General features: G+C 39.3%; 1 protein-coding gene across 1 annotated transcript in view; it reads right to left on the bottom strand.

The window, feature by feature from the left end:
* Positions 1-24,704, bottom strand: part of SLC9A9 (solute carrier family 9 member A9) — a 546,145-nt gene that overhangs the window by 500,148 nt on the left and 21,293 nt on the right. Inside the window, exons 3-4 of the mRNA XM_061193585.1 lie at positions 4,588-4,665; positions 2,556-2,632 (exon numbers count right to left, since the gene is read on the bottom strand). Of these exons, the coding sequence (XP_061049568.1) occupies positions 2,556-2,632; positions 4,588-4,665 (155 nt within the window). The remainder of the gene's footprint in view (positions 1-2,555; positions 2,633-4,587; positions 4,666-24,704) is intronic.

The raw sequence follows: 24,704 nt of genomic DNA, 5'->3' as shown, positions 1-24,704 counted from the left end.
TCTTCCTCTATTTCTGCCCATAGCATAAGTGTGGAGTCGCCCATCATTTCCTAGGGGTTGAATCCAATGGACCTATGCCTATCCCACTTGACCTCTCCTGTGTTAGACACTGTCCACCCTCCATCTACCTTTTCCTTTAACTTCCAGATACATTCCCTGCTGGTTTGCTTCCTGTTTCTTGGGCCCAGTACTTAGTCCTTCGTGGGCACCTCTTCCTTTCTTCAAATAGTGCTGTTGCATAAGGACCTTCCTTTCTCACTCCACATGCTTGCCCCGGATGACCTCATTCTCTCAAGATTTCAACAAGTTGATAGCTCCATATCCACCTTTACTGCCACTGCCTAAGACTAGGCCCTCATCACTTCCAACCTAGCCTGGAAATTGCTTCTAAAATAGTCCCCTTGTTGCCCTTTTCCCACTTCACATGGCCACCAGAATGTCCTTCCTAAAGTATAAATCTGACCTTGTCACGCTCAAGCTAAAGCTATTCAACGGTTTCCCTTACCTTGCTGGATAAGATCCTAAAATCTTTAAACTATCTAACCCTTCTGCACTTTAACCTAATGACCCACATTAGGAAGGCACCCTACAAGATTTTGTTGTTCAAACAAGGAACATGGTTCTAAAAGTTTTGCCAGGGCTGTACTTTTTATTCAAATCACTTTTCATTATAAATTATTGATCGCAGCCTTAAAAATCAATTAGAAGCGTTTCTCAACTCCAGTAAATACATATCACTAGATCTCTTGAATTGAAATTTTTAAGAACAAGTCAATTATATACAATGCGCAAGTGCAAGCATACACACCCACCCACACACACACACACACTATACATTATTGTGCTTTAAAAATAGATGTATAGATTTTTAATAATAGTAAAGCGTATTATATAAATGCATACACTTATGTATACTTAAAATCAGTTATGCAAAGGAAACAGAGTAATAATGAAACTGATTATGCCATAATTTGACAGCATTGTCCACAAGTTTAGAATTTGGATCTATTATAAATCTCAGATTTCCATATTATAGAACTGCTAAAGATCAATCTTGCTATAAACTGATAATCATTTGTAGAGTCCACACATCTCAGAGTCTTGTGTCAATGTATAGGAATAATATTAGGGATGTATAGAAATTCAAGATAAATTGCTAAATGAAGAGGGGGGTGATGGAAAGACCTACTGGATCAAGAGCAGAAGTTCTGAATTTTGTCCTGACCAAGGTCCTACTTCTCATAGATGGTGAGACTGAAACAATTAATTAGCCTTTCAAGATATTACATTCCGCATCTTCAGAAGGAGGGGTTTTAACTACACAGATCTCTGAGGCCCTTGCCAGCTTTGAAATTTGGATATTTAGCTATGGCATACCCACAGAACAGAGAAGCCCCTCCCCACCCCGAACAAGCTTTGAGCAAGGTCAAGTCAACTGTGACTCTCAATCACAAACAGTTGACTGATCTCTTAGTTGTCCAGATTTTATAAGGCTCCCCAGTCTACATCTCTGCAAGCCTCCACCTTCAGGTGCTAAAATCTTCAGCTTCCTCACCGCCTTAACCATGCTGGACATTTTCATATAACGTAGCCTGAGTTGTTCTAGGCTTGAATCAATAAAAATTTAACAGAGAATTCAAAATAACCCCCCCACCCGCTCCCCACTTTCAGGTCCAAGTAATGATAGCTCCTTAGCCTTCCAGTGACACACACTAAACATTTCATAAGAAAAAGGCTGGATGAGTGACTAATGTGTGTTTTTAGCCTCAGTTTCTTGTGTTAGGGATATAACAGCTGTATGCAGTAAAATTCCAGGGTAGAACTGGCTGTATCGACAATTTAAGACATCCACGCCACCGTAGTCATAGCAGCTGTACATGTTTTCTGCAGTGGAGATTTAACGTATTGGATAGGATTATAAGTGAATTGGATTGGCTTCACCATTTTGTACCACATTTTGCTTTATGATGAGCTGCAAGCCAGAGTCCGTATAGTTAGACTTGGGGCTTAGCAGCATAACCAATAAAATATAATGAGAAAAAAAACAAGTCTGCGTTCTACAGTGTATCCCAGCATTAAACAACTCTGCTGATATTGAGAGATGTCTGTCTCAGACTGCTCTCTTGTAAACTTTCCCTTAGAAAGAAAACCCTTAACGTATAGTTACTATTTTACTCCCATCAACTATAGGTAAGGTTCTGCCAAGAAGAAGGAAAACGAATGCGATGTGCACATCTGCGTTATTTAAGCCAAAAAAGGCAACGTGCTTCACATAACTCAAACCAAATTATCCACATTCCCTAAGTCAGAAGTTCAAAACTCACAGAGAAAATCCAACAGTCTAATTCTAGTTTGCTTTGATTTGAAGACTTGTGTTTGTCAGAAGACATGCAAGCCTTGGAATTGAGTCAGAAAAATGTGTAAAGAGGTGATATACTGAAGAAAATAGACAATTCACCCAGTCAGTGTGAGTCCAGGAAATGTGAGATTCCTCCCACATTTCCAGAGCGCCGGCCCTACAGCCTTCTGGAACTTGAGCTCCGAATGTCACTTACCCTATGACGATACAGGAGACGGCAGTTCCCAAGAAGGCATATGTTAAAATAGATCCTAAGTTCTGAAAAAAGTGTCTCTGGGGAGAAAAAGATATATTTTATATAGTACATCAGCATTTTTCTTCTTAGTGTTAACAGGAAATAAAAATAAATGCAATAAATTGCCCCACCCTTCCCTCACTGTTCAGGCAAATTTTGTTTTTGGAGCATTAGTTCCTGGTCTTATTGTACAAATAAGGCTTAACTGATTTACACAGCAAAGGACAGAAGTTTCAAAAAAACAGGGGAAAAAATACACCTGGAAGGAGACAGGGTAGAGATGAGGGAAACTACTGCCAAAACTGGCTGGACCTGAGAGAGAGGGAAGGGACTGGGGCAATGGCCATGCAGGATGCTGGGATGATTAAAGGAAGACAGAGTTTTTCAGAAGTTTTGTTGTCACTGAAACCCCTTTAGCACTTTAAATACACTATTCTAAAAGATTTAAGTTGTCTTTTGACTTTTATTGGATCTCTGATTTACAGTTCTTCTGAATGTGATGAAACAAAACCTTAATCACATACAACAGTTTATTCTAATGAATCACACAAAATGATGCCTAGTCTTGGGGCTGGGGATGAGGAAGGATGACTGGAATAAGTCTAGCTTTCTAAATCTTTTCAAATGCTTGCTTGGGAAAACTCCCTTCCAGTTCTGTAAGTGGCATCTGAGTAGCCAGAACTGACAGAAAGAGGGAGCCTGGAGTACACAAGAAAATCAGGCCTGTGCTGAAAAAGCAAAGGCTGCTGGAGCCCACAGGCCAAAGGAGGAGAGCCCTAGGAATCTCTGGAGTGGGTGGTGGGCAGCAGAAAAGCAACTACACTACCTCTGCATCTCAAAACTCATTCAGGCCAGAACCTCACTCTACAGCACTGGGGATGCTAGCACCTAAACTTTTATGTGAATTACTAATTTAGGAAATGTGAGCATTCAGGCTGCACCTAAGTAATGTTTTGCAAGTGCATAGAAACTGCAAAACCGGACTTTGTCTCTATGAGCATCAACAGCTGAGTATTAGCAAAGCAATCTTAAGTTCTCACCCAATGGGTGATGGGTAAACCCAATGTAATTCACAGCAAACTCTTTGGTTATAATCATCTAGAATAATATTGCTCAGTAGAAATATAATGTAAACCATATATGTCATTTAAAATTTTTCTAGTAGCCACATTAAAATAGGTTTTTTAAAAGTAAAATGAATGTTGATAATAAAATGTTTTATTTAACCCAATATATTCAAACATTATCATTTCTATATGAAATCAATATAAAACATTATTGAAATAATTTACATTATTTTTTGATACTGAGTCTGTAAAATCCAGTGCATATTGTACACTTAAAGCACGTCTTCAGGGGCTTCCCTGGTGGTGCAGTGGTTAAGAATCAGCCTGTCAATGCAGGGGACATGGGTTCGAGCCCTGGTCTGGGAAGATTCCACATGCCGTGGAGCAACTAAGCCCAGGCATCACAACTACTGAGCCCGAGCGCCACAACTACTGAAGCCCGCGTGCCTAGAGCCTGCGCTCCACAAGAGAGGCCACCACAATGAGAAGCCCGCGCACCTCAACGAAGAGTAGCCCCTGCTGGGCACAACTAGAGAAAGCCTGCGCACAGCAATGAAGACCCAAGGCAGCCAAAAATAAATAAATAAAATAAACTATGATAACTGTAGAAAAACGACTGATTAAAAAACCCCAAATATTAAAAAATAAATAAATAAATAAAAGTAAAAAAAAAAACAAAAAAGTAAAAGCACACCATTCACACTAGTCACATTTCAATGGCACGTGGCTATCGGTCAGTATATTGGACATAGCAGGATTTAGAAGAATTCTAAGCATGTCAGATTTGAATCTGTATCACATATGATCTAAGATAATGATATTCTTACCAAATAGGTAAACCCATAAAATTAAATAATTTTTTTCATTAGTGTTGGCAAAATTCTCTACTTAATGATAAAAGAAGAAAACAATCACTGTATATTTACCTTCTTTAGGCTATATCCAGCATGAAATATAATTGGTGGCAGTAAAACATTGAAGAAGATTTCTGGATCAAATGTCATCTGCCAGAAAAGACAAAAGTATAGTTAAGAAGATGCCCCTTTGGGCTACTAAAAGTAAGTTTAAAAAAATTGTTATAGTCACCCTTGCTAAGGTTGTCTGAGGCATATTAACATGATATTAAATTAGCAAAGATGAAAATAAGAGAAAATGCAAACTTAGAAATTCATAATTGAATACAACTATAAAGTAATATTTTAAATGCAAAACTTACACTCTATTCTGTAGCTAATAAGAACATCAAAAAAACCTCAATGAAACCTCTCTGGGCAAAGAAAACCTTTTCCTTTTACTTTGATTAGTTACTCATTCCTCATATTTTCAATGTTTTTATTCTATTTTATTTTTTTCTGGTTGAGGGGATTGGTAGTGTTCCAACATTTTAGCTCTGGCAAGGATTTATTTAAGGTTTTCCCAAATAAAACATTTTTAGAAATTTAGTCTTACTTTTCCCACTTTATCCCATTCTGAAGTTCAAAATATTTTCTGGACTCTGGAAAAACACATTTGAAAGTGAAACTGGATTTTTCTAGTATTTGTTTATTGGCTTTTACTTAAATGTTAAAATAAACTTGGCAAAAAATTCCTTGGTGTGAAGTACAGTGAAATGAGATGTAGAAATTCTTGAATCCAATATCTGCTATTTGCTGGGTAGTCTGAAAATGATAACTCATTTAATCTTTAAAACCTTCCTTAGGCTCATTCTCTTCTTCCACACTTTCCCTCTCTCTCTCTCTCTCTCTCTCTCTCTCACACACACACACACACACACACACACACACTGCCATTCATTATTTCACCACTAAGGGCTTCTTACCATTACAGCACTCGTCAAAATCTTTGAGATGTATGGGTTTCACAACTATACTTTCTAATTTCCTCCCCCTTTTTGCCTGAATTCTTACTCATCTCTGAAGCTGGATCTCAAAAGCTACTCCTCTCTGAAACATGCTTTGATTTCCCAAGTCAAAACTGACCATTCTTTCTTCTATGCTCTTTCAGCACTTTGTACCCTCCCTTGCAGCATATGTGTTTCATAACGTATTTTACGCGATTATTGCTTTCCGTTTGACTGTTTTCCCAGTTAAATTGGGAACCCATCAAGGATCACAATGATGTCTTAGTCAATTCTGTGCTGCTTTCGTCCCTCCCAGTGCTAGCCCATTGCTCAAAATATATTTGCTAAATTGGAAAAAAATTAATTGCCTTTGAGAGACAAATCTATTAAAATGGAATGAATTATATATATCCCTAACAACCTTACACATTACAGGTAAGAATTACTTAAGTAAAAATTAAGAAAAGCCTTTCTTAACTCCCATTTTTTACTTTGGGCCTAATTGAGCATTGCCAGAGTCCCTCTTAGCTTTTCCGCATACTGGCCCCTCAACTCTACTCTTCTAATATTTGGGAAGGGGAAGGAGGAGAAGTAGGAGCCACCTAACTCAGCTGGGCACCCTCTCATAAACCTAGTTATTCCCTCATTGATGCTACAACTTCTTGTACCAGTGAGCATTCAGATAGATCAGCTTGGCCCATCCCTAACTCTCTGTGCCAGTTTCTTCATCTTGAAAATGAATACAATAATCTGGTACCTAATTTTAAGGTGGTTATAAAAATTAAATGAATTAATAATTACAAAGCCCTTGCAGCATTGCCTAACATCTAGTAAGCACTTTTAAGTATTTATTACTAAAGAAAATGAAATATCTGAATTAATATTTTGAAGTTATACTATTTGAAGAAGTTGCCCTGTTGTTAGGAACTCTTCGAGTGTTACAACTGTGTAACATTTGGGCAAAGATATTACTTTTCCTTCTAAGTTTACTCTTTTTTCTAAGATTATCTGAAACACCATTATTGATCTATTTTTGAAGCCTCTTTGAGAGTGTATCAATTGCATATTTGAAAGTTTTTAGCAAAGAGATGCATTTCTGAGTTCTGGAGGAGAGAAGCAATGCAGCCGTGACCATCTGGAAGAGAGAATTGCAGTGGCACAACATCTTGGACAGAAAATCCCTCGCCTTGGCAGTTTTTCTGCAAAAATCAGGTTAATCACTCAACCAGAACATTTCAATAATCAGAATGCCCCATTCCCTGCATGCAGGTTAACTAATGTGTTATTGAATTATATTTTCTGGAGCAGCCAGATGAAACTGGCAGGCTGAGAATGGCATGCAGCGTACGAGGATTTATTTGTATATACAAAACAGATTTGTGTTCCTTTCAGACTTGCTATAAGCTTGGGAACTGCTAAATCAGAGTTCTGGGAGTAACTCCAAACCCAGACAATTTCTCAGAATGGCTGGATCTGCCGCTGCACCAACCTCCAGATGGCGATTCCACATGTCATTTTCCTCAGACTTTGTGTTCAAATCGTGGCCTTGGAGGTGAGACTATTTTTAAGGCCCAAACAATTAAAATTTTTCATTATAGTATGAGGGGGGAAAAAACCTAAGACAGGTGTGAAAGGGAAGAGCAGAAAGTTAAAAATCTTCCAGCTAAATACATTAGTCTTAAGATACAAATTTTATGGACCAGCACTGTCCAGTAGGACTTTCTGTGATGTGAAAATGTTCTATTACTGTCCTGCCCAATACAGTAGCCATGGGTCACATGATCTATTGAGCAATTGAATTGCAAGCTACTGGAATTGAGGGACTGAAATTTTTATTTTCTGTGGCTAGTAACTATTGGACAGTACATTTATAGACAGTTACTAGAATTTAAAAATTCAGACCATTCAGTTCTTAGATGGTTTATCGTCCCATATAAGGAACGGCTAATTTGGAGCAACCGATCTGAGACTCAGGTGGTAGAATTATGGATGCTTCATGAAAACTGTGAGATTTTTAAATACTGAGATTCAATTCTTAAAATACCAGATAATATGAGACAGAAAAATACCAATATGTTCAACTACTACAAGGATGCAGTAGTTTTACCTATTAACTCAAATATGCACCAGTATTTGGCTAGGAATGGCCTGGACATGTTGATAGAGATAATCAACTTGAAAACTTCTAAAAGCAGAAAGCAAAGGTACCAAGTTTAATTCTCATCAGAAGGTTATAGATACAAAAATTCTGTTTGGGGCTTCCCTGGTGGCGCAGTGGTTGAGAATCTGCCTGCCAATGCAAGGGACACGGGTTCGGGCCCTGGTCTGGGAGGGTCCCACATGCCACGGAGCAACTAGGCCCGTGAGCCACAACTACTGAGCCTGCGCGTCTGGAGCCTGTGCTCCGCAACGAGAGAGGCCGCGATAGTGAGAGGCGCGCGCACCGCGATGAAGAGTGGCCCCCACTCGCCGCAACTAGAGAAAGCCCTCGCACAGAAACGAAGACCCAACACAGTCAAAAATAAATAAATAAATAAATAAATTAAAAAAAAAAATTCTCTTTGGTCCTGAGTATTAAGGCATCCAGCAACTCAATATGAACTATCTAGGAAGAAATGTCAGTGTTCTAGGCAACTACTAAATAAATAAGCACTAAAAGAACCACTTCAATAGGGGACTGGGGTTTATGTGGCATATTACTCCCAAAGAGGCCTTTTAGAAACATAGTTTCATCAACTCTGACAGCATTCCTGAGTGGTAACTGGCAAATGCAATTATCCCCCTTTTCCAGAGACAGGAGAAGAAATGAATGGCATGCCCAGTGTCAATGAATGTGTCAGGGATATTGCTGGGAATTGGGTGTATCTGCATGGGCAAGCTAAATGTGTGCTTTCCAAGGGAGAACCAGGGTAACATAACTACTTAAAGCAAGACTTAGGAGTGTTTAAGAGAAGTTGGGACTCAGAAGTAGGCTTTCATTATTTTGGTAATTCCCAATTCTTTTGGAAAAGTAAAAGTGGTTAACACAATAATGCGTTCACTTATCTTCAATGCTTTGTTCATTAGAAATCTAACAAGCCTCTTCTCTGTTGCAAAGTTCTTGAAGATATATGATAGATGGACTGAATCCATGAAGGTTATAGTCAAAAGAAAGATGCTGTGTAGTTTCAGTACAAGGCACAGGGTTACGTTGTAGTTCATGGTTCTCTAGGACAGAGACACCACTCTGGGCTTGCTGACCCTGCACGGAGGCTTGATGTTGAAGCAGCGTATGAGCTGGGTTTTGAAGGATGGGTAGGAGCCTCTCCATGGGGCACCAACATACAGAACCATGCTCCTTTGTCTGCCCTGGAAGCAGTGGGCCAGGGTTCACCAAGCCACAAGGGAAACTGGCAGCTTCCTGGAGTTTCAGTTATACTTGATAGCAAGCAGTTTGAAATATTTTAAATATTTTAAAAATGCAGATATATGTAAAAGTGAAAATCAAAACCCGTATGCATTTTTAATATAAATATGAGAATTCAAAGAAAACTTGGCTTGCTCGGGAGAGGCAGCTTTGGGATATACATAGAGACAACTCAAGGGTGTGCGTTTCCTTTCCTCTGCCCTAAGTTTTGGTATGAAAAGCACCAGAGGCGGAGAATGGAGAAAAAATTCAGAATATCTGATGAAAATATACCACCTACTAATTAGATGAGCTTAGTTCACTTAATCTCTCCGAGGCTCAGTTTCATCATTTGTAATATGGGCATGCAAATGCCTACTTCCTAGACTTGCTTTTGAGGATTACATGTAATAAGAGATGTAAAGTGTTCTACTTGGTACCTGACACTGATTGTTTCTCAAGAAATGCTCACTATACCTGAATTGAAATGGAAGAAACTGTTGAAGCAATGGGTTAAGGATTGGAGGCGCAAGGTGCACTTGGGGAACAGAAGTAGAAAATGTAGACCTCCTGAGTGATGTGGGAGGAGGTCAAGGCCTGGCTCTGCATACTGCCCAGACTATGAACCGCTCTAACCCAGCGGAAATGAACTGAAACTATATTCATTCAAACACGGAAAAAAGTAGAGATATTTTACACAGCAGGATTAAACAATAAAATGGCTATTGGGAGTATAAATTTGTATAACCTTTTAGTAGAGTCATTTAGCAAAAGGTATCAAAATGTCAAATATCCATACCATTTGTTTTGTTTTGTTTTTGAATTTTATTTATTTATTTATTTTTGGCTGCGTTGGGTCTTCGTTGCTGCACGCGGGCTTTTCTCTAGTTGCAGGGAGCGGGGGATACTCTTCATTGCGGTGCGCGGGCTTCTCATTGCGATGGCTTCTCTTGTTGCGGAGCACGGGCTCTAGGCGTTCAGGCTTCAGTAGTTATGGCACGTGGGCTCAGTAGTTGTGGCTCGCAGGCTCTAGAGCACAGGCTCAGTAGTTGTGGCGCACAGGCTTAGTTGCTCCGCGGCATGTGGGATCTTCCCGGACCAGGGCTCGAACCCGTGTCCCCTGCATTGGCAGGTGGATTCTTAACCACTGCACCACCAGGAAAGCCCAAATATCCATACCATTTGATTCAGCAACACCTCATCTGAGAATTTATCCTGCAGATATGCTTGCACATGTGTGGAATGACATAAGGGCAAGAGTATTCAATGCAGATGAATAAATGGGAAAAACGAAAGCATTGAGGATGATTGAACAATGGACTGGTTAAATAAATCACAATATTCAGCTGACCCTTGACCAAGGTAGGGGTTAGCGGTGCTGACCCTCCATGCAGTCGAAAACTGGGTATAACTCACAGTTGGCCCTCTGTATATGAGGTTCTTCCCTTTCTGCAGTTCCTGCTTATCCATGGTTCTGCATCCACAGATTCAACCAACTATGGATCGTCTAGTACTGCAGTACTTGTTATTGAAAAAAATCTGCATATAAGTGGACCCACACAGTTCAAACTTGTGTTGTTCAAGGGTCAACTGTAATCTGTAAAACTGAATACTATGCAACAGTTAGAAAGGCTGAGGAAAGTGGCTATGAACTGATATGGTTGCTTTCTAAAATTTGCCATCAAGCTAAAAAAGCAAGGTGTAGAACAGTCTGTCTGGCATGTGTAACAAACACTGCTATGGCCTCATCACACCCCATTTTCTTTTTGTCCTGGCCAGACACTTAGACCACATTTCCTTGTAGTCACATGGGGCCATATGACAAAGGTCTGGCCAATTGAATATGGATAGAAGTAATATAAATAATTTCCAACCCTGGTCTCTAAAAATCCCCTAAATCTTCCATGTTCTCTGTCTTTCTGCCTTTGTTAGCTCCTGTAGAACATCTGGCAGAGGTCCCAAATACTAGGGACTCGCAGAACCGTTAGATTAAAGGAAGTTGGGAATGATTAATGGCCTCTGGAGAAGACTACAGTGGTCCCCTCATGGCCCAAAGGCCACACTGGATTGGAACACAAGCCAGAAATAAACCTTGATTGTGTTAAGTCATAGAGATTTGAGGGTAGTTTGTTAAAGCATTTGGCCTATTCCATGATTTGTGTGGAAAAGGAGAACGTGTAGAATATTTACCTGCATATTATAAATATGTGTGTGTGTATATATGCATATATATATACTATTGTCTATTGTATATTATATATATAAGTTATACATATATATATATATACAATCAGTTGCTTCTGGGGAGGCCAGGGAGGAGAACTTGATGGCAGGAAGTACGGGGGTTGGGAGAAGGATTTTCTGTATATACTTAGTGAGGGATGACTTTCTTTGCCCTGGCTTCATATCTATGGATACAGAGAAGACTGCTGCTTAGAGCAGGGCATCCCAGCATTTTTGCCATCATGACACACACACAGAAAATGAGTATATTGGGTCAATGGGGTAAACTGTGGGGAAATTAGGGTCCTGATGAGACTACTCAGGGATGAAAAGATGAAACTAGGACTCTGACCATCCTCTGCCTGAGGATGAAGGGACTGATATCTCATGGCACACCTGTAACCCATCAGCATACCAGCTGCGGAGTGCTGTACAGGATTTAACACTCCTGGCCCTGGTCCCACCTTTCACTCACTCTCCCTAGGAAACAGAGAGTGACTAGTCTAATTGGTAAGCTGGAGTAAAGGAACTGAGTGTGTGCATCTCAGCTCCCTCTCTCTCCATGTTGGAACCGGCCTGCTTGCTCAAAGGGGATGCCACTGGCTCCTCCCAGACCTAGGGAAGGCTCATGCTGTCCAGCTGGGTCCGTGGCTGGGTGGGTCAGTCTTTCTAATTCTGGGGTAAAAGATGAGTAAGCCAGCTTACAGACTGAGACTCATTATTTTACCTAGCTTTTGCTCTCCGTCTTTCTCATTCCTGTATCTATGTCTCAACTAGCTATAAAATCAGATGGGCAACTATACTTCAACAACAACAAGTCTTTTTTAATAAATACTATCAAGTTAAAAATCAGATGGGCAAAAGAAATGATATTGAATAATGTCTTCAAGATTCCAACCTACCTTTTTTGTACCTTTTGAACGTTGAGCCACATGAATGTATTACTTACTCAAAAAATAAAGTCATTTAAAAAAAAAAAAAAGTGTCTCAGGTAGATTAGTTTGAAGGGGCCTCAAGTTTAGCCTGGATGAAGGGAAACCATTGTCAAGTCACAGAACCAAAATGAGCACAAGGTAATGACAATGTCATTGAAGGTGACTGTGACAGAATGGAAAGAAAGGACCAAACCCAGGACACATCCATTCATTCAACGATATTTACTTAGAATAAGTAAGATCAGGACAAAGAATGGTAAGGATATAAGTTTAGGGAGGTAAGGAAGCCATACAAGCAGCAAAAAGATAATAAATTACTGTTTTATAAAAATGGGGAGAAATCCTGTTCTTGACATTCAAATCTGTGGAACGGCCAGGTTAGGAGATAGTTATTCACAGTGAAAAGCATTCTTCCATTTTTCCAGATGGAAAAATGGTTTCCTACAGAGCTCTTATATGCGTCAGGGACTCATCAGAGAAATAGGCTTTACCTCCTGTAGGCTGTCGTTTAAGAAATACATAGTGCCACAGACACACAGGCTGTCAGAAGGAGAAGCTGCCTTAGAGGTCACCCAACTTAGGGGTCTGCAAACTGATTTCTGCCAATCCCTGGGCTCCACGGAGGGAGTGGTGGTGATGGCAAGTGGAGACAACTGCGCTGCGTCCACTCTGGCTCTGCCCTCCAGGTTCTGCCTGAGCCGTTTTGATTTCACCTGTTTCACACATTGTGAAGGATTTTCAGATTTTCTTTGAATGAAGTGTTCCTCTGCTAAAAAATGTTTGAAACCTTGACCTAATGTTGTCCCCCAGAAAGTTCAAGGGATGTGTGGAAAATCACAGGATCACTCAGAGGCACCACTGAACTTTGAAATCCTAAACAAGAGCTGTTTCTCTTTTTATTATATTTATATTCTTAATTTTGCTTCAAACAAGTTTTAAATGATGTGTCAGAGTTGAAGACCCTTCCCCAGAAGTGACCAACACTCTGAAGTTAGAAAGTGTTTTCCGTCCATGACTGTATTCTTGTACTTCATATACATGTATCCATAGCAATAATTAATATTATTTGTGTATTTTTAAATTTTACAGAAATTTAGCCATAAATAGCCTTTTGTATCCTGCTTTTTACATTCAGAAGTGTTCTTACAATTTATCTACGTTAATACATGTGCATCTTGTCTATTCGTTTAAACTGCTGTATAGCCTTCTGTTGGATGAATATATCACGATTGTTTTTTCCCTTCTCTGATAAGAGAATTAGGGCAATTAGGTATTTTCCTATTTTCACTATGACTAAAAATAATGCAATAGATTTTCTTGTACTTAAGCCTTTGCATACATGTGTAAATTTCTCTAAAAGAGGAAAATACATAGCAGTAGAACTGCTGGATGATAAGGTATACGACTCTTCAACCGGAGTAGGTTGAAGTAACTTTAAAGTGATTACACCATTTACACTCCACGGGAAAGTACAGGAGTATTTCTCCACCTTCTAGCCAACACTTAGTACTGACAAATTTCTAATTTTTACCAGTAAGATATATATGAGCTGCTACCACATTACTGTTTTCTTTGCATTTCCCATTACTAATGAAATAAGCATATTTTCCTTGTTTATTGGCCTTTTGTGACATCTCTTTAGTGAATTTTTGGATCATACCTTTTACCCAGTATGACTTTTTCTTGTTTATTAGTTCTTCACACAACCTGATTACTATTCTGTTTTGGTTATTTACACTTCAAATACATTCTTCTGTTCTCTCACCTCCTTATACTTTTTAACATTGTTTTTTAACTTTGTCAGTGGTGTCTTTTCATGCAAAAGTTTTTCATTTTAATGTAGTAAAATTTATTCCATTTTTACTTTGATTCAGCTTTTGGTAACTTCTTTAAAAAAATCTTCTCTTATCTTGATGTCATAAATATATTTTCTCCTAAAGTTTTATAATCGGCTGTTTACCCTAAACTTTTAAAAGCCTGAGGAAAGGTAAGTGTATAATAATAAATAAATAAAGCAAGTTGCAAAGTTTGAGAGACCATCTGATTTAAATCACATAGAAAATTATGTAAAATATATGTAAATATATTTTACTTGTAATAATAATTATAAATTATCATTGAGAAATTGTGAGATTTCTCACAAAACTATGATGACTTTTCAAGTAATTAAAATTCCAGAAGTTAGAAATACACTATTGTGAACATTGTACATGCAAAAATGACAGATATAAGCACTGGTATTTCATTGGAGGTAGGTAATGTTTATAAACCCAGGCAAACTTAAGTGGAGAATTGAGAACAAAACATTCATATAATTCTAAATATTTAGCTTGGCAACATGGAGGTGTGGAAAGAACACTGAACTCAAAGTCAGAAGACTTGGTCCTAAGACCAGTTGGGCCACAGATCAATCTTGACCAAGTCACATAAGCTTTCAGAGCCTCAGTTTCTGAAACATAGGGGGGCGATATCTGATCACCTCATGGAATAATGGTGAGACTGAAATGGAAATAACAACTACTGTGGAAAAGGGAATGCACAGTCATTATAATTTAGGCAGGGCTGAAGCTCAGGGTCTGTCTTCCTCACTTATAGACTACTACAGTTACCACTTGTCAATTAATTACAATAATAAGTAATAATTTTAAAAAACCTGACATTTCCATAAGGCTGTTACAGTTTTAAAAGTGCCTTCATACATAGACTCTCATTTTTTGTTTACAACAAACTTTTGAGGTAAGTACTGTGAACACCCCATGTTTACAGAGGTGGAACCAAGGCTCAGAGAGATACGTGGCTTTCACAAAGTCACACCTTGTAAGTAGCAAGACTTGGACTCAAACCTTAGCTTCTAATTGTGAGTCCATTGCTTTGTCGATAACAATAAAGATAATAAAACTAACAGTTAATATACCTTGAACACTTACTAGGAACCAGGCACTATTCTAAGTGCTTTACATGTATTTTCTCATTTGCAACTCACAATGACCCTACAAAGTATTGATAGTTAGGAATATCCCATTTTACAAATGGGGAAATTGAAGCATAGGGAAACTAATCATCTCACCCAGCATCACACAGCTGATAAGTAGCATTTGAACCAAGCAATATGATGCCAGGGACCGCCTTCTTAACTAAAATAGTCCATCTGCCATCCACCTATGGGTTCAGGTTATCCACTCCACTATTGGATGTGTCCTCATGAGCTTCAAATACATAAAGACCACCTACGTTTTCCAGATCATTGCCACAGCACCTAGACACCGATGGGCAGAGTCTCCTATGTTTCTGCATAAGATTCTTGACATATGAACTTACCTCTGTTACCTTTGTGACCCTTTACTAAGGTAACCATACCTTCTGGTTTGACCAGAACAGTCTCAGGTAATACCTGTTGTCCTGGCCTAATTATTTATCATGCCTCACTTAGCTCTCAAGAGTTCCAGTTTGAAAATCAAATGATATGGTTTCCTACTCCTGACCCTAGACACCCAGACTCCTGACCTTTTAACTCCCTACATATAGCTTGGATTGGCTGCTGGTGCCCTTTGCTGTGTGGGTTGCCTACCCCCCCTTACCTCCACTAGCTGTGGTACTAACATGACAGGGGGACTCCCTGGCTACAGATCAGCAGGGGAAGAGAAAATAATAGGTGTGTGTGAGAAGGGCCTGGTCCCCCATCTCACCAAGAGTATTCATTCCTCAGTACCCAGGGGAGGGTTGCAAAAGGAAAGACATCCAACACAACTGAAAACCTGTGCCTCAAGAATGGTTTCCCCCTAATCTGGAATTGATCTTAATCTTGGCCAATTTTTATATTATAAGCCAGAGAAACTGTGCTTTCCAACCCTCGGAATATACAGGAGCATCACAGTCCCACAGAGTTTCTTTCTGGCCTTACAATTTTTCTGAGTTTGCATTATCTTTTTGGGCCTTAGTTTTGAAATGTGCTTGCAGCTTCCCCATCACAAGACCTCAGCAGGGAGCAACTGGCCTGGGGAATCTGGACAGGGAAGGCCTGAGTCAGCAAGGACCACAGTCACAGCAGGCATGCTTGAGGGGATTTGGGGGAAGTGGGGTGGGGGGGGGAGGTGCTGAAATCAGCAGAAAATGATGCCAAACATCTTGATTTAAAATGAAAATGATGTATTTTTCAAACAGTGCATTCACCTTAAAAATGATGCATTAAAAAACACCACCAAACTTCCTTCAACATGCCCACTTCAAACTTTGTCCCAAAGGGGAAATCCATGCTTGCCAAGGGCCGATGTTAAGGAAGCAGAGTAATATTTACAGCACACCTAACACTAAATAACTTTTTCTCCTTTATTTTGTAAAGCTAAAGTGGGTATCACTGATCCCTGTTTTATAGATAAAGAAAAATATGAGAAGTTAACTTCTCCAAGTCTCAATGCTGAAAGTGGCAGAGGTAGGATTCAGTCCTAGGTGTAATTGCAAAACGGCAATGGACTGAATATTTGCATCTCTTCAAAATTCATATGTTGAAATCCAACCCCTAAGGTGTTGGTATTAGGAGGTGGTGCCTTTGGGAGGTGATTAGGTTGTGAGGGTAGAGCCCTCATACATGGGATTAATGTCCTTATAAAAGAAAACTGAGAGAGCTCTCTCATTCTTTCTATCACATAAGGACACACAGCAGGAAGATAGCCATCTATGAATCAGAAGGCTAGCTCTCACCAGATACCAAATATGCTGGTGACCTGATCTTGGGCTTTCCAGCTTCTAAAACTGTAAGAAATAAATGTGGGCTGTTTAAGTCATCCAGGCTATGGTATTTTTGTTATAGCTGCCCAAAAGGACAAAGACATAAACCTTACGCATTTCTCTATATCACCTTAGAGGTAGTCAGTTCAAGCTGAAGATATGAAGCTCTAATAGTGAAATTTTAAGACAGTCATCATGTGAGAAAGAACTTTTTTGTGAGATGAAACATGTGGTTTGTGGGTATTTTCAGTTCTCCTAAAAATGCAATGATATAGGCATATATTCAGTGGTGTGCTAGTAAATCATCTCTCTGGAGTAAAAAAAGCCTACAGGCCCCGATTTGCAGTAGTTGACAATTTCTGTAGTCTAAATACTCCTACCACGGCCCATTTCAAGTTGCCAATGTTTGATCAACTGGCTTGCAAGATTCCTGGATATTTAATAAATAATCAGCTCTCAGAGCACAGACTCCTAGTACTCCACTGCATTATTTTACTTCAACTATGTTTTAACTTATCATTTGGGTACTCTTCTTGCGCACATAACCTATATAAAGCTTCTCAGACTACTGAAGGTATAGGAGACCAGAATATGTTATATCCCCCCAAAATATGCCTTTTTGGCCTTAGAATTATTTTGACCTGATTATTTTGAGAAACAGCAGACACAGGAGAAGCTCTGAAAACAGACTAGAAGTTACCCTTTTGTAAGGGAAACTTACATTAAGGAAACCTCCGTTTGTAAGGGTGTTTCCTTCTAGGAAGAGAAGGATGACTCTAAATCATATGAAACTTATCAATAAAAAAGGCACAGACTTAAATCTGCATAATAACCTTACCCTCTTTACCATACATGTCCTGGTCACCGTCCTAAAACTTGCCTGCCCTACACACTTTTCGTTATTTTAGCTAAAGATGGTACTGAAGCCTGAATTCTAAGCCATCTCTTTGGGTTACTCATTCCCTAGATTTCTCCCAGGTATACATGAAATAAATATGTTAATAAACTTCTGTTTGTCTTTCTCTTGTTAATCTGTCTTCTGTTACAAGGGCCCTAGTCAAAAACCTAGACAAGCAGAAAGAAAGATTTTTCTCCCCTACAAGGGTCAATGTGTTAGATGCTGGGATTTTCTTTCATTGAAGGCTTTGTCACCTCTGCTGCTTAGAATGATGTCAGCCCCTTCAGAGACTGCCAACACTGAAGAGAGCCAGCTCACCCAAAGTCACGCCCTTCCTAGAGTAGCCCACATCCAAAGACAAAATGATTTGGTATTTTAGAGTCCAGGCCATCTCAGTCCAACTGTGGATGACTCTGAAGAGCCATTCTAACTCCAGAGCTTCCCAGGGAGTTAGACAAAATTGTTGGGCCTGCATCACAGCTTAACTTCTCCCTTGGCCCTCCCAGGCTTTCTTCCTCTTCCATTCATAAGGTGTTGATCTCAAGGGCACTTAACCATCCCACAGAACTCCACCTCTGAGTTCTCTAGAAACCCAATACTCAGAAAGAACGAAGAGGGGAATTCCCTGGTGGTCCAGTGGTTAGGACTCTGTGCTTCCACTGCAGGGGGCACGGGTTCCATCCCTGGTTGGGGAACTAATATCCCGCATGCCGTGCGGCATGGCCAAAAAAACAAAACAAAACAAAACAAAAAAGGAACAGTGAAGAGAACCTGAATTTGTAGACATTCTCGATTCACACACCTCCACCTGAGGCAGAACTCTGTAAATCAGACCATGTCTAGCTAGCCTTATAATTAAAAATGGATCTGAGAGGAGCAGCTGGGAGACCCCTAACACAAGGCAGGCTTACATGGCATCAGGAGACAAGCCAGTTAAATGCACAGCTTCCTTAAGGTTCTCACCTCTCTTGAAGGGTTCCCACCCTTCCTGTGCCACTGATGCATATCCTACCTTCAGGCTGTATAAGCTACTAATGAGGAGCTTCTTAATGACCTTTGGGAAGAAGCAGGAAATGCAGTTGGATGGAACCTTATATAACTACTCACTGGAGCCCAGCAATGATAAATGCGCACTCTCGCCACAGTTTAATGTTTTAGAAGGAATAAAGCAAAGAGGAAAGAAATTGAAAGATCCATTTTAAGTTTTATCTACTCAGACTATAAGTCTTATGAGAAATCTCTCTTTCTCCCTCCCTCCTTCTCTCTCCCTCTGTTTGTCTCTCCTGTACCCAGCCTCCTTTTCTCCCTCTCCCTCTACCCTTACTCAATTATTTGGAGATGAGACTGCCAGTAATTCAACCCTCCAAGTAGCAAAAAGCCATCACAAAGTCCTGGTACTTCACTCTGAGGAGAAATCTGTGATAGATACTTGGGTATAAAATGGCTGACAACTAAGACAGGACACAGTAGCAGTGAGAAGTCGCAACTGAAAAGCAGAGAAGAATACTTCATTATATCACCCACTCACTTGCCAGGGTCCACAGAGTATCAACCATATGCCAGGCACCAGCACGCCTGTGCTGTCAGCTGGGAATACAATGTGACCACAGACAGACCTGGTTCCTCCTCTCCTGGGGCCTATAGTCTGGTGAGGAGACAGACATTAATCCAACATCATAGATATAAATTTTAATTTACAACTCAGCTAAGATACAGTAGGAGAACACCAGCTGGAGCTTTGAGACAATAGAACTAGGTACTGAAGTATGGCAGTGTGGGATCACTTGGGGTGGGATTGAATGTTCTCACAAAGCTAACAGCCCCTAAGAGCGTCCCTATCTCAGGCCAAGAGCCCATGTACATACTGGTGCTGCTGAGACTCAGAATATAGTAAGATTTCAGAGAAGAGCAGCATTTTTCAGGAAACGTATCAAAAATAGTTAAAATAAAAATAAAATTTTAATAAAATATGAACTATTCTATTGGTCCTTAAGTTGAGGTGTACATATGTTAGGAAGTAAACAAGATGATCCACCTGAGTGTGCAAAAAACTTTTTATATTTTATTTTTATCTCATCCTTTAAAAAATTCTAGTTTGATACTGCTTTATAATATACACAGTACATTGGTACAATAGTACTTTCATCTCATTTGTAAATAAATAGGCATATATTAGGTACACATAATAGTGTTTTACTGATGCACATATCAAAGTATGGAAATCAGTGTTTTAAAGTACTTAGCAGTTAGCTGGTGCTTAATAATAACAATTAATATTTACTGAGGACTTATTAATGCTATAACATATTATCTGGTTATATGAATTATTTAATTTAGTCCTCATAATAACCTTTTGAGGTTGGTACTAGTATTGCCTCATTTGACGAAACAAAGGCACCAAGGGTTAGGTCACATGCTAAAGATCAGGTTAAAGGTAGACCAGGGATTTAAACCCAGGTATTCTGATTGCAGTGTGGGGCTCTAACCATATTATGCTGCCTCATACACGCCAGTTCCCAGCACGTATGTGTTGATGTTTAAAAGAATAATATTTTGGTGTTTTTTGGAAAGATCACCTAGGAGGAATATTTTGTTCTGAGATAACACACAATAAATACAAGACATTAATAATTACAGAAAATAGTATCAAATAACAAGGTATAAGTCATTTTTTTAAGATTGGTCTCTCATGGAATATATTTCACCATGATCTTGAACTGAGTAGGATAGGGAAGTGGAGAGAATAGCTTCAGAGCCCTCAGCCACACCCCTCCCCATAAAATAGCTTTGAAAACCTGTCCTTTGATAGCTAAGTGGATGGCTACTCAGCACCCCAAAATGCCAGTCCACGGTGTGGTCTGCCGTGCTGGCTCCCATAGTTCCTAAAAATGTGTCTGTGCTACCACTTTAAGTCCCTTCTGGAACCAGGCAAATGGATGACCAAATGGATGTGCTACGATAGTCCAAGACCAGGCAATAGTCAGGAGGCAGAGGTGACTGGGAGATGGGTGGGCATCTCAGTTGTTTCTCCCCATGGTGGTCTGGGATATTTTCTCGGGCTTGAAGCCAGGAATCTGAGAAGCTATCCCTTTACTCCATAGCTGCTCTCCTTTTATCAAATTTTGTCATGTTAGAAAGAGCACCACGCCAGTGTTCATCCTACTCATACACTTTCACATGACTTCTTTCCTTTCCCAGCGAAGAGTGAGTGTGAGAGATATCAGTACCATCTGTGCTCTAATCACATGACACTCCAAGAGACCACTGCCACCAACAGTTTTTACATTCTTTTGAGTAGCTAGTCTTTTTGTTAAGAAATAAAATCAGACAGCTGGTTGGAATGCAATCCCTGCCACAAATAAATGTTCCAGTGGTCAGTTTCCTTAGAACATGAGTCCTGAGTGGTGAACTGTGAAGAAGAAGAAAGGAAGTCATAAGAGTTTTTGAGTGCTGCCTCCATAGCCCTGTGTTAGAAAGCCGAGCTGCCTTCCAGGTGGCAAGGGCTTAATCCAAACTCTGCCACATAGATCTGTCTAGGGTAATTCTTCATCCTGCATTGGGGGTGCTCCAAGTTACAATCAAACTGTAGTAGAACAACTCCTTCACGCCTGGACTGTGCATTCTGAAGGCCAGACTGCAAAAGTTGCCAGGATACTAGGCAGAGCCTGAAAGTCTTTGGGGCACGATGTTCTGTTATTTCTACATTTTCTGCATTTTCACTGCCCATTCCAAGTGGATGTCTCTCTTCTTCTCCTCTACCCTTCTCAACCACAAGAAATAGAATTTTTCCAGAACTTTTTGTATAGACAAAAATGGTCTTGGATGTTGATGAAAAATATAGCAAAGAACTGGCAAGGGAAAAAAGTGACCTCCAGAAAGCAAAGGCATCTAGTCTTATTTAGTTTTGCCCTCTGTTTTGAAATTCTCCGCTTACAGATCTCTGCGTGGCTCACTCCAATTTCATTCAGATCTTGGCTCCAGCTTCACCTCCTCAATGAGACCTTCCCTGCAGGACATACCTAAATACACTTCTCTCACCATCCCCTCATTTTGTTAACCTTTCTTTATAGCACGTGTCTCCTGGCATTAGATTATGAATGCTTATGTTGAACTGTACTTTATCTATCCCTCCCCTAGAACCTAAGCTCCATGAGATCGAGGACTTTGTTTTGTTCACTACTGTATTTGCATCATCTAAAACAAACAAAATATGATTAGTGCCCAATCAATAAATATTTGTTGAATGACTAAATGAATAAAGAAAATCTATGTTGTTCAATGACTAAATTAAAACCAAATGGAACTAATCATCAGGGAAATGCAAATCAAAATCACAAGGACATAGGAGATATCATCTCACACCTGTTAGAATGGCTATTATCAGAAAGACAAAAGATAACAAGTGTTGATCACGATGTAGAGAAGAAGGAACACTTTTCACACTGTTGGTGGGAATGAAAATTGGTGCAGCCAGCATGGAAAACAATATGGAGGTTTCTCAAAAAATTAAAAAAATAGAGCTACCATATGATCCAATAATCCCACTTCTGAGAATATATCCAAAGGAATTGAAATTAGGATCTTGGAGAGATAGCCACACACCCATGTTCATTGTCTCATTATTTACAATAGCCAAGACATGGAAATGACCTAAGTGTCCTCTGATGGATAATTGGATTAAGAAAATGTGGTGTATATATATAGATATATGCAATTGAATTATTCGACCGTACAAAAGCAGGAAACCCTACCATTTGCAACAACATGGATGGACCTTGAGAACATTATGCTAAGTGACATAAGATAGGGAAAGGCAACTACTGTATGATCTCACTAACTTGGAATCTAAAAAAAAAAAAAACAACGAACTCATGGAAACAGAGAACAGATTGGTCGTTGTGAGACCTGAGAGATGAGGAGTGTGAAAAATGGTTGAAAGTGGTCCAAAGATACAAAGTTCCAGTTATAAGATAAATAAATCCTGGGGATATAATGTACAGCATGGTGACTATAGTTTAATAACATTGTATTGTATATTCGAAAGTTGTTACAAACTTAAAAGTTCTCATCACAAAAAACTTTGTAACTACATGAGGTGATGAATGTTAACTAAACTTATTGTGATGATCATTTTGCATTTGATACATATACAGATATCTATATATCTATATAACATCATTATGTTGTACACCTTAAACTAATGTAATTTTATATGTTAATTTTATCTCAATAAAATTGGAAAAAAATTTTAATGGAATATTTAGAGTCGAGACATTTCTGAAATCATTTCTCAGGCCAATGTTCTACAAAGAAAGTTGAACAAAGGTGGAAGAAAACAGATAAAACGAATTTAAAATGTTAGCTTTCTTTATTAACAACAGATCTCTTAACTAAGACTTACGATGGAAGTAGCTAAGTCTATCCAAACAGCCTCATGCTCTGCCAAGCTTGAGATCCCCCAGGACAACCTCATGTGTAAGAGTCAAGAATTGTCATGACAAAGAAACATAAATCATGGATCCCTGTTCTCTATAGAATGGAGAAATAATTGATAGTGTCCTACAAATGTTTCTCCAAACCCAAAGTGCTGATTTATCGTGATGCTTGCTTCTCTCATTGTGCCTAGAACAGTTTTAGAGATTTCTTTCCCGTCTTTTCTTTATCCTCTCCAAGTGTCCCAGCACTAACTGCACATATTTATCTCATGGTCTAATGACTCCTCCTGATCAAGCTGTTCCTGTTACCAGAAGAGCTGGCCTCTGAGCCAGAATAATCAAGCAAAAAGAAAGACTGGAAAGAACAGAAATAGTTTACAAATAAATATGTGAGAATTAAGACTCTCAACCACAAACAGTCAAAATCACCATCAGAAAAAGTTGGACAGTGAGAAAAATATTAAGACACTGATGTTTTGATACTGCAAATACAAAATTATTTTTTAAAGTCATATAATTAGCTGTGGCTATAAGGACTTCCTTAAAATATCTCAAAAATATACAGTATTATCAACACAATTGATAATAGCTTCAGTGTGACCTATCTGCCTGGTAATTCTCTTTACTGAAACAATAGACAGGACAGATTACTCAGCAGTGTAACTTACTCCAAAATAACTTTCCTCACCAAATGATAGTGTCACTAGTCACACAGGAAGTGAAGACTTGGCAAACATTTCACTGGGTAGTTTCCTTTGACTTTTCACATTACAGTCAACTGACTTATAAATTATAGGAAGTATAAATTTAACTGTGCTGACAACTTTTTGAAAACCTACTGGGTCTGCAAGACTTTTCCAGCCAAATGGTCTGCTGACCTTTCCAACTCAATGTGGAAAAACATAATGTGTTAAATCAATGATAAATAAATTAATGATGAGACAAATTAATTCATTCATCAGTTTTAAACTATACTTGTGATTTTCCACTACAAACCAGCTCCTTCCCTTAACTTTTAAGGTCCCCATTTCTGTCCTGCCACTCTCTGTGAACCCACAAGAGAGGGTAGCAGAATTAGCTCTTCTCTCTTCCTCCTTGTGCCCAATTGGTCCAAACTCTACAGCGTCTTCCTTCCTTGCTTCTCTTCCATCTGCCCCTTGGCTACCATTCAAGCTTAGCCTCATCTGTCTCTCTGCTTTCACTCTCTACTTTGTACACAGGAGCCTAACTATTTCTTTTCTTTTGTCAACATTGCACTCTTCCACTGACTACCAATAGAGTAGGCATTACTCAGCCTGGCATTTAAGGGATTCCGTAACCAAGATCTGCCTTTATTCCCACCCTATGTTTCATTGGTCTTCCGTACTTTAAATTTTTGGAAATGTTTTTCTTTCTTGGAATACTCTCTACCCCTTTTTCTACCTCCACATCATGCTTTTACCTCTGCTTGGAATGACTCTCCTACCTTCACACACTACATATATCACCACCAGAGTTAATCAGCTATTCTTCTTTGAAATCTTTCCTGTCACCCTAACAAGAAATAATATTGCCCCCTCTGAATGTCTGTGGTATCTGACCCACTCCTTTGATAGCTGTCTT

This window comes from Eubalaena glacialis, chromosome 6 (genome assembly GCF_028564815.1).
Source record: "Eubalaena glacialis isolate mEubGla1 chromosome 6, mEubGla1.1.hap2.+ XY, whole genome shotgun sequence".
Lineage (NCBI taxonomy): Eukaryota > Metazoa > Chordata > Mammalia > Artiodactyla > Balaenidae > Eubalaena > Eubalaena glacialis.
The sequence above is the reverse complement of the archived record's forward strand: the minus strand, read 5'-3'. Positions and strand labels throughout refer to the sequence as shown.